The 11,110-nt window shown below is 42.0% G+C and overlaps 1 protein-coding gene across 1 annotated transcript; it reads left to right on the forward strand.

Annotated features, from left to right (window-relative positions):
* The first annotated feature begins 1,647 nt into the window (after window positions 1–1,647).
* IL12B (interleukin 12B) lies at window positions 1,648–10,356 on the forward strand. The gene is made up of 6 exons (XM_045026031.1): window positions 1,648–1,729; window positions 4,069–4,353; window positions 5,428–5,548; window positions 6,497–6,702; window positions 7,943–8,088; window positions 10,234–10,356. Exons 1-6 carry the CDS (start codon window positions 1,648–1,650, stop codon window positions 10,354–10,356), a joined length of 963 nt encoding a protein of 320 aa, XP_044881966.1.
* Window positions 10,357–11,110: the final 754 nt, after the last annotated feature.

An 11,110-nucleotide genomic window follows, 5' to 3' on the forward strand; every position in this document is an offset into this window, starting at 1 on the left:
AAACAAAGTATCTCTTTACTTTCAGAGTTTACAAATATAAAGGCAACCAGCGCCTAGCTGTTGTCAGATCCACAGAACGACCACTTCCAGCAGCATCACTGAACAAGCTCAACTGGAAAAGGTAAGAAATCCTTCTTATTGCTCTGTGGTGGAGTATCTCTATACTGGGGCATCAGAGAGCCAGTAAGAGATGAAGTCAAAGGATGCTAGTTATATAAAATACAGCAATGCAAAAAAAAAAAAAAAGCTGAAAAACTTTCAGTTTACATTCTTGCTAAAGTAAAATACCCAAGAAAGTATGTTTAAATACAGCCAGTTGTTATTACATTTTTCTGAAGACAGGGCGGTTTAATATACTTATACATATTGAGGTATGTATACACTGTATAGATTCAAATATTTACAGTTAATAGAATTGAAATATGTATTATATATTATCAACATTTATGTTTTTGTGTATGAATTACACAAACATACAAATGACATAGCCAGATCCTTAACTGATATAAATGAAGTGAATGAAGATATGCCAATTTACACCAACTGGCCCATAAGATATACGTGTTGTTCATGCACCCCTAATCACAGGGGAGGTGTTCATACTGTGATTAGAGCTGATCAGAAAATGGGTTTTCTTTCTGATGAAAATGTAGATGAAAATGAAAAAAACAAACAAAAAAAAACAGCAATGGTTTTCCATGGAAATTTTTGACTTTTCATCAAAAACACCCAAACCCAAACACTTCTCTTCTGAAAACAGGGAAAACTTTGCAGTTTGGGTTTTTGTTTGACAAAAATTCAAAAATTTCCACAAAAACTAGACACTTCTAATGAAAAATGTAGTTTGGTTCAATACCTGATTACACAAAACAACAGTTCTGATGGAAAAATTTCAACCAGTCTTAAAAGTGATGGGTACCAATATAAGAACCTAGGGCTTGTCTACACTGCCATCTAGTTCAAACTAGAGGGAGTGCGAATAGCAGTACACACCATAGTGCTGCATTGTATTGCCCCTGCATGGATGCTGCAGGTGCAAACATAAAAGTCCAGAGCTCAGGACTACAGTAGTGTATTAGTTTCACCCTGTCTATTAAAAATACAGTACAGAGGAATGTATACAGTGTGAATCTATGTATTCAAGGTGTCTCAATGGGCACACATGCTCTGGCCACTTTTGCAAATATAGTTATTAACAATTACATGTCATTCACTTCGGTAGGATTTTTGCCTGAGGAAATGTCAAATATAATACTGATCCAGCAAAACTCTTAAGCATATGCTTAATTTTAAGCATATAAGTAGTCTCATTGGCTTTAAATGGAATTACTCACGTGCTTAAAGTTAAGAGTGTGCTTAAATGCTTTCCATGATCTGGGTTTAAATCCCAAAGGCCAAATCCTACACACTTTATTCCTGCTAGAAGCCACATTTCTGCCAGTGGGACTCCTCTCATGAGGAAGGATTCCTGACATGACTAAATGTGCTCAGAATGGGGTCTCTTGACTGTAAACTCCTTGGGGCATGTACTGTGTCTTCCTCATACTGTCTAATGCTGAGCATGCTAATAACTCTCAATCAATAATACCAATTACTAGCCTTTTTCCAAGCAGGCTTATTAATTGTTCTTTCCCCTACCCTCCACAGATGTCTCATCTACTCTTGGTCCTACTTTCGTTATTTTCCCTTGCAATCCCTCTGGAAGCGAAGTGGAAACTGAGGGAGAATGGTAAACAGTCTTCATTTACTGAAAACTATCACTGGTTGAATAGTTAAAAACAAATGTACTAACAAATATGTTTGTGAATAAAAGCAGAGTTGCGTTCACTACAATTCATGGGCTCATATTCTGAATTTTTCATGAGTATTTGGATAATTGCTGGGTGTTCATGAAAAGATTCAGGAGTCCCAAAAGTTTCATGAAGTTTAGCAACATGATTATTCATCTGCGAATTCACACCAGAAACTGCCTTATTCCCTATTCACTGTTCTCCCGTTTCAAGAGTTTCAGTAATGCAATCAGGAAGCAGAAACTGCATCTTGTGACTTAGGTGACAACCCACAAACAAGTAATGAAGAGCAAATTGTCAAAGTGAACATTTCACAAAAAAAACCCAGGCCTGAAAATATTTCATCCAGACTATTCAGAGCAAATAACTCTGAATATGAATTTATTCAAAGAAATGCAGAATCAGTGAACAAATTATTCACTCTCAGAAAATGGAGCTAAATTCAAGTGGTCATATTTAATCCCTTTACTCACATTGACCAGCACCTTAGTCCACAAGTATCCCCATTGATTTCAGTGGGACTTCACAGGGTGGAAGCTGGTATTCAACATGAGTAAGAGGATCACTGTCTTGCCCATAAAGAATATTATTTGTAATGAATATTTCAACCACGTCTGTTGATAGCTTTAGGTTATAAGACTATGCTGTGGTTTCCCTAACCAACATTAGGGGCACTTGAAACTAGAAGTGTTTCTGCCACAGCATAAAAATGACACCTTTGTGTCTTTGGGTACCTCTCTGGCATTTCCTGGTGCCTCTGCTTCTCGATACTCACAGGCTGGTTGGCAAGCCTCTAGCTTCATGTATTTGCACATTCATGACTTTAATAAGCAGTCTCCACTGTCCGATGTGATGAGATTCCGTGTCCTATTATTAGCAATGTTATTTGGCTTAAAGTCATCCGTTTGGTAATGAAATCACCTGCTGAGAAGCTCTCTTGGCTCATTGCTGGAATTGGTGCTTTCTTCCAGCCTGTGTGGTGCACTTCTAAGTTCAATTGTGGTGCTTCCTAAACCTCCAGTAAATGTACTCTGTGTCCACTTGCAGCGAAAAACACAAACCCAGAGGACACTAATGACAACAGGGGCTCATGTGTCAGTGGTAGAAGAGAAAGGGTGGATAGGTTATGTGGGGCAATGGCTGTATTTGGGGAACTGGTGTCAGTGAAAGGGCAGATGGAGGTTCTTGACCCTGGCAAGAATGAAGTGGATTCTTGAGTTCTACTCCTCATTCTGCCCCTGATTGGCTGTACGAATTTAAGCAATTAATTTACACATATCTTTGGCCTTAATTGCTGCTCCCCACCACCTGGAAAAATCTAGCAAGAGAAGGCCTTAAGGAAGAAAAATCCACAAAGATTGCTTAGTGAAGTTTTCCTAAATTGTTTCATAAAAGGGAGTTTCTCCCAGTCTGGAGCAAAGGGCTCCATAGAGTGACTGAGGAGTATTCAGAGGGTCATAACTATCTGTTGGATGCCCTGTATCTCTGCTTTGGGACCATCTCTCCCCTAGCAGCCGCTTCATTGGTACCATGCTGAAAGGGCAACCAGATTTTCTGCAGGAAAAAATAATGCCGCCATCAGGTTGTGGGGCTTTAGAAGGAGGCAATACATACTCCTGGCTTTCCTTTTGCCCACCTGCCCACTCCCCAATCACAGATCCCTCACACTGCAGAGAACTCTCCATGGAATCCATGGGAGTACAATGCTACAGAGGTGCTTCACTCCTCGTTCTGTGAGCAAAGACTGAGATCCAGTAGTCCTTACTCATCAGAGGAGTCCCACTGAAGTCAGTGGGGCTACTTGCAGGAATAAAGTGAGTAGGATTTGGCCTTTGGGCTTTAAACCTGGATTATGGAAAACAGTTAAGCATGTTCTTAACTTTAAAAACATGTGTAGTCATGTTTAAAGCCAATTAGACTATTTGTGTGCTTAAAGTTAAGCATATGCAGGGAATTACTGGGCCTTCTCTGCCTTGATTTCCCTCTCTGTGAAATGGGGATAATGACATTACCTGCTTTGCAGGGCTGCGACTGTGTCAAATTCTTTGAGACTTCTAAAGTGAAAATAACTCTGATTGCTCATGATGGTTTGGATGCATTTTATATTTACATTTAAAACCTGGAAATCTTGCCAAAAGACAGCTGGGCCTTACTGTTGTTATTCATGCCAGTGGGGTTTTGCCAATAGTTTCAAGGACAGCCGTGCTGGGCCTAAGATGTAGTTTGATTTTACCAGTACTTTAAACTTGACTAACACCCAACATTTATTTCCCTATAGTTTATGTCATAGAGTCAGAGTGGACTCAGGAGGCACCAGCTGAAGAAGTGGAGCTCACCTGCAATTTATCTGAAGACCAACCTATGTCAGTCTACTGGATGAAGGATAAGGAAAAAATAGGAACCGACAAAACATTAGTCATTTCAGTCAAGGAATTTCCAGATGCTGGCAACTACACCTGTCACAAAAGTGATACCCATGAGATTTTAAGCTACTATTTTTTCCTTATTACTAAAAAAGACTCAAGTAGGGAAATATCTAAGTGGATTCTAAAAAGTTTTAAAGGTAAGTTAATGGGACAATATGATGTTGTTTTCATGTACAGTATGCACCCTAACATCGCAAAGGAAAAAGGAACTCATTGGAAAGAACCACTGTAAATGACTAATGAGGTGGATTATAATCTTTAGCATGGTACATCTTCGAAGTGTTGTTCAGGCATTAAGGGGCAAATAATGCTCTCTTCTACATGGGTGCAGAGGTCCCCATGTGCAGCAGAACCAGGGAGCAGGATCTGGGGAGTCCAGCTGTGTATGGGGTTCCTATATGCTGTCACAAAGGATGAGTTGGGACCATGACAAGAATCTTCTGATCCTTCCCATATGGAGTGGGGGAGTAGAGGAATGCTAAAGCTACTCTAGCCTCTAGGCTGGAGCAGCAACCATGGAACAGCTTCACAACATGTGGGGGGATGACTATTCTTCCCCTTTGCCCTCGCAGCTCTCATCAGTGCCTAGCTAAGTCGTTCAAACCGCTTGCTGAGGAGAGCATTTGCCCCTAACTAATTCATCTTCATAAAGCAGAGGTTACATGTCTTAGCCTAAAACCGCTGCTGAGCCAAGATTAAAACCCAGTAGTTTGGGATCCTAGGCTCATGGTTAACACACTGGACAAAGATACATCTCCCAGAGCAAGATATCCATCTTCTTGTCTTCCGCTTGGACCACTAAACATTGTTAGAAGGGTGGAAACACTTCATTTATAGACGTTATTCCTATCCTCAGCATGATAAAACCATCTTTGAAATGTGTCGCAAATAGCACGGTGAGCAATCAGAGAAATGAAATCATTTATTGAAGATATTGGGTTTGTTTAAGACAATTTTTTAATAGATGGGAAATATCCTATAAAAGAAGTGAACCATCTCTGGGAAAAACAATGGCAACATAATCTCTAAGGGTCACTTTTAGACAACAACAAACTTCTAGCCACTATTCAGCTGACGTGTATATTGTGCATTGTTTTCCTGGGAACAAAATCAATACCTGCCAGCAGGATTTTGTAGAGTTACTGTTTTATCTTACTGGTCAAACAATTATTTTTATAAAATATAAATTTTTTCTCCGTCTTTCACTCTAGAGCCAAACAACATGACATTTTTAAAATGTGAGGCAAAGAATTACTCAGGGATTTTCATATGCTCATGGAAGACAGAAAATGAGAGTCCAAATGTGAAGTTCACAATCAAAAATCTAAAAGGGTAAGAGCTTGTACTTTCCTCAGCCACTTCATTAGGATAATAAGGCCGGAATACCCCTCTTTGTCAGCATGTGGCAGGGATACTACAAAAATAGTTGGCCACCTATCACATGAACTGGACCAGGGGAAGGCCACTTTCATCATTTCAGGATGTGGACCAGCACATTGGATATCCTCTACAGGACAGTCCCTTCTAGGCCCACCAAATTACTGCATGGAAATCTGGTCAGGAATTAATATAGCTTAGAAGTGTAAGAACGCCTGTTGGATCTTCTCTGCAGATGCTGTAATGTAGCTGCAGAGTGATTCAGGCAGTAGAACTGCAGGCGAGGAGAGGAATTTCAACCAGACATAGAAGCAAGTCATCTTGCAGAGTCCTTCTCTCCAGATCCACTGGCTGTATGGAGTTGGGAGGTCAAACACTATATGCCCATAGCATTCTCCCTGTCAAGGACCCTGAGGGGAATACTAGGAGAGAAACCTCTTGGGGATTTCCTACCTCCCACTCCCCTCCCATGGGGTTCTCCAAGGCAGGGAGTGCTCTGGCCCAGTGTTATTTTTATTTGTTAAAAGGGGAAATAAGCACAAAGCATAATTTGCTGGATGCAAAAATACAGTCAAATTCTGGAAGTATTGTGTGGTGTTATTTCTTATGGAAACATACTCAACTTCACTGTTGCCTTCAGCTGGGTTTGGGAAAGGGGCTGAAGAGTGAAGTTAGATATTAGGCCCTCCACACTAGTCAATAAATAGTGGCATTAAGAAGAGACTGTGTTTAATTTATGCCCAGAACTCCTATTGACATGGGAGTCTCATGTACCGAGACATGCTATTTAAGACACAGCAACACTATCTTGTCCAGTGACATGGTGTCATTAAAGTATCCATAAGCAGCACTTTATTCAGCGCTCTCCAGCGTTTCCATTATCACTCTCTGCTTTAAATTCAGAACTCAAGAGGATGCGTCTGGAAGTGTAATCTGTGGAAGCCCTGTGCCTCAACGCCAAGAACTAGAGACAACGTACACAGTCAGTTGTCAGAAAACCAACCACTGCCCATTTGCCGAGGAACACCAGCCCATTGAGATGTTCCTGGAGGTTATTGATGAGACACAATATGACAACTGCACCAGCAGCTTCTTCATCCGAGATATCAGTGAGTGGATCAGAAATCAGCTTTTATTTTTAAGTGTATAAAGCTTGCAGTGAATTCAGTGATCCTGAGGGACAATAGTACTGATTAATGACTTAACAGTAACTGCTTCCCCACACTACCTCTATGTCACCAGTGTTTCTCCGACCTCACCTGAGAGCTGAGAGGGATTAATGCTGTAGCCCATGATAACTGTATTCTAGGCTGTAGGCTTCCCTCCCCTTACTGGAGTAAAGAACAAAACCTGGCAGAAACCAGGAAGAGGTTGAGGCACAGGTGCCGACTGTTGGTGCTCTGTGGCTCAAGCACCCACTGAAAAAAAATAGGAGGTTCTCGGCACCCATGAGCCACAGCAAAGGTGGCAGGTATAAGAGGTTTGAAATGGGGCAAGAAATGCTGGATGGGGCACACCGCCCCTTGGATGCCCACAGCATTGGAGTGCTGCTGCTGCCAGAAGCTCCTGTCAAGTCGGGGAGCCACCAGCATCCGGACTGTGGCCCCTCCTATGCTCCACCCTGAGGCCCTGCCGCCACTCAGCCTCTTTCCCCCGTGGCCCCGCCCATGCTGCACCTCTTCCCCCCATCCGAGGCCCTGCCCCCGCTCCACAGGAGCCCCTCTAGTCCTTTGCATGAATTGGGAGTGCCACAGTACTAGAAGGGCCAGGCTGGGGAAGGCAGAGAACAGAGCCAGAAAGCAATCACTCTCTGTGGCAGGCTCCCCTCTGAAAAGTGCAGATTTCCAAGTGAATAACTGCATGGGTGCTTGGAACATCACAAACCACAGACATCTACTCCTGCATATCACTGCCCCAAAGGGGAGGAGGATATTGGGTACACAGAGATAGGCAGATCAACGGGAAAGTTGCTGCTGAGCTCATCATGCTGTCATGGGAGAAAGGGAGGTTGTCCAGCACTCTGGAGAAGCAGACACTCTGCCAAATTAACACTTTCCTTCCCTGTGCATTCTAAAGGTCAGCAGAGTTTGAGGCTGGGTCCCTTCCCTTTGTCTTCTGCAGCCCTCTAAATCCCTTCATCCTTGAGGGGTCTTATAAGGGGAGCTCTGTGAATGTATCCCTCTTCCACAGGAGGGTACAATATAGTCCCTAAACCTCAAGCACACTCTTGGCCCTAATTTACTGCGGTTTCCAACAGCCGTTTAACTGAATAATTGGTACTAATAAAGCACAAAGAGCTGATACTACCTAGCTAATGAATGCTAATGCAGTCTTTATTTTCTCTTGCAGTAAAACCTGACCCACCCGCGTGTGTGCATGTGGTCAAAAATGGCACAGTGACTTGGAAATACCCCAGAACATGGAGCACACCAGAGTCTTATTTCCCTTTGACATTTAAGGTCAATGCCGAAGAGACAAACCCCAGCAAAACCAAGGTATTTTTAATGAGGAGTTCTCATTACTCTTAATGTGTGTATGATGCGGCCTTTTAAGAACTTGACCCATTCCCATTTCATCTACACAGTAGCATCCAAGTAACATGGATTCAAACACTGTGAAGACAAATCAGTCTCAACATTTCAATAGCAGGTTCAGTGATTCCTCTATGTATCTGATCTAACTCTGTTGTCCTAACTCAAATTACCTAGTGATTTCAGTAAGGAACTTTGTCAGAGTAGGATTGGAGGGTTTGTAGTTTGGATAATGCTTTGGGACCCACTGCAATGAAAAGTACTCTGTTAATGTAGGATATTATTAGTGTTTAGTGATGTTTTTCCACTGAAACACCCCAATGGCCTTTAATTACCCATCTCAGTCATGTGCTTGTAGCCTAGATGTTTTTATGATATAACTCTCTAAGCCATCCTGTTATCTCTATTATGCTTTCCTCTTTTACCCTTCTTGCCCAACCAATTGTTTGCTTCACCCAGCTGTTAACTTGTAAGATCTCTGGGGCAAGGTCTCTCATAAACATCCATGCAACGTCTCTGGGGCTCTAACCTAGTTGAGGTCTTTAGATGCTAACCTAATATAAATACATAAATCTGCTATTGACATATTTTCCAAAGAGCACCATAGAAGTCATCTACCCCAATATGACCTATCTCTACATATGAAAGACAATTATTTGTATTATGACTTTGCTATTTGCCCAAACTTCAGGTCTCATAGTCAAGGATCTTTCTGACTATGAGACACAGTCAAAGTGAGTGGTCTACTTCAGGATTGTGCCAAAATGACATGTCTACTATCCAGCATTGGAGAAAGGGAGATCTTGGTAGTGAGGTGGAGGGAGGAGCGAAAAACAATGTCACACCCAGCATTGGACCGTCATGTTAACATGAGAAAAAAGTATCTGTTGACTTAGGATTATTAGGCTTTGTGGATCCTGAGCTAGGGAAAATCCACAACCTTTTCCTACATCAAGGACAAAGGCAGCCTAAGTTTTGCCACACTGAGTTGCATGTAGTTTGGTTGCACGTACACAGTTCAAATTTGCACAGAAGAGCTCTTGCTAATAGAGTGAAAATCCAGTGATTCATGCTCTCACACTACCCAAGAGGCCGAAGGATACTTTAGTCTTTGCCAACTGCTTCCCAATTTCCAGCAGCATGTTATTAAGCAATACTAATTTTTAGGGAGACATAAAATAGATTTGTTTGCATTGCTAATGCACCCGTGCGGGTTAAACACAACAACTACTACGTGGCAACTTGCCCACAGGGTAACACCAAAAATCAGTGGCATAGCTAGGAAAAGGACTTGCCATCTTCTGTCTCCCAATCCTGGGCCTTGACCACAGAGATATACACTTGTAGGTATGAATTCACTTAAGAATAATTCATCAGGAAATACACACAAAGCTATAATATAGAAGTATTAAATAAAATCCAATTATATAAAATATTCAAAGAAATAAAAATTGAATATTAAAATTAAAGTATATGGTCAATCAATAAACTAAGGGCCCGTTCCCACATTCCCATTAACTTCACTTACAATAGAACCCTAAGTGCAAAGATTAATAACAAGATAATATCCATGTGGGGCCGTGAGTATGAGTCTACACTATGGCTTTTATCCCGACATTCTGACTTATAAGACATTCTGACTTATAAGCTTATAAGAGAAAATAAAGCAACCTAAATGATACTCATTCCACTTCATGAACAGACCTAACAGGTTAAAAGATTACTTTGTTAAGCAAAAAATGAAGAAAGTGTATACCAGCAGATGGAGCCATCGCCTTAGTTATAGTTCTTGGTACTGAGGAAAGGCCTCACTAAAAATATAAAGGTACATGCTAGCTTTACAAGAGCTCTTTATAGAAGCTGCATGTCCACCAATGGTAATCACACTATGTAAGGACATGCCAGGGTATTTCAGACCAGTTTGATTCTACTTGTAATACTTTCCTTTCTGCAAAAACTTCCTCTTTGCTCTGATACAGCAGCGATAACTAATATGAGCACATTTTCATTTTTGTCACAAGATCAACTAGATAACTTTAACTTGATGTTTGAGTAACTTCTGCTTGACCACTTACCAATCCATTGACTGAACTATGTTTTTGTTCACAGTCTTATGATACTGATGAACAGTTCATTCACTTGGCAACGACAAGCAAGCTAGAGAAGATTTACATCCAGGCCAGAGATCGGTATTACAATTCATCTTGGAGTGACTGGAAACTCTGCAGGTAAAACTCTCGGCACCATTTATCACAGTAGCAGATGTGACTTTTGACATGGAAGTAGTGGAGCTATGCTAGCTTATTTTTCTCAGATATTGGGGTTTTTTTTACCCCCTTACTACTGCCAGGGGCGGCTCTAGCCATTTCGCCGCCCCAAGCACGGCAGCACACTGCGGGGGGTGCTCTGCCGGTCGCCGGTCCCACGGCTCCGGTGGACCTCCCGCAGACGTGCCTGCGGATGCTCCACCGAAGCCGCGGGACCAGCGGACCCTCCACAGAGACGCCTGCGGGAGGTCCACCGGAGCCGCCTGCCACCCTCCCGGCGACCGGCAGAGCGCCCCCCGCAGCATGCTGCCCCAAGCACGTGCTTGGCGTGCTGGGGCCTGGAGCCGCCCCTGACTACTGCCCTATTAGTAGTCCTGAATAAAAGAAGTTGTTTCTTTAAATATCTTTGAGGGAACAAGAGTCTATATAAATATGTGACTACAATGTCCAATACAGGCTATCATTATCTTCCTTCAAAAGCCCTGGAGAAATAATTAGAATTCATTTACACTAGACAGGAAACATGTATCTAGGGTTCACCTGAAACAGTTAATGATTAAAAGTACTCTCTGCCTAGCTAGGTATTTGTACTGTGTCCTTCAATGAAGTATCTGAGTATATGACTGCTGCTAATGCACTGCCAGAACATTGATTTTTTTGTCTCCCTCTACTGACTGGTCTATATAAGAGTGTAAGAGACTGCACTTGTGAACTTAGCA

This window comes from Mauremys mutica, chromosome 8 (assembly GCF_020497125.1).
Source record: "Mauremys mutica isolate MM-2020 ecotype Southern chromosome 8, ASM2049712v1, whole genome shotgun sequence".
In the NCBI taxonomy this organism is placed as follows: Eukaryota; Metazoa; Chordata; order Testudines; family Geoemydidae; genus Mauremys; species Mauremys mutica.

Bases quoted from the DNA above. Each gene is read 5' to 3' on its own strand.
- IL12B (XM_045026031.1), top strand. From the start codon at position 1,648: ATGTCTCATCTACTCTTGGTCCTACTTTCGTTATTTTCCCTTGCAATC. The intron at 1,730-4,068 runs GTAAACAGTCTT...ATTTCCCTATAG, and splicing joins GTGGAAACTGAGGGAGAATG to TTTATGTCATAGAGTCAGAG. The intron at 6,703-7,942 runs GTGAGTGGATCA...TTTCTCTTGCAG, and splicing joins CTTCTTCATCCGAGATATCA to TAAAACCTGACCCACCCGCG.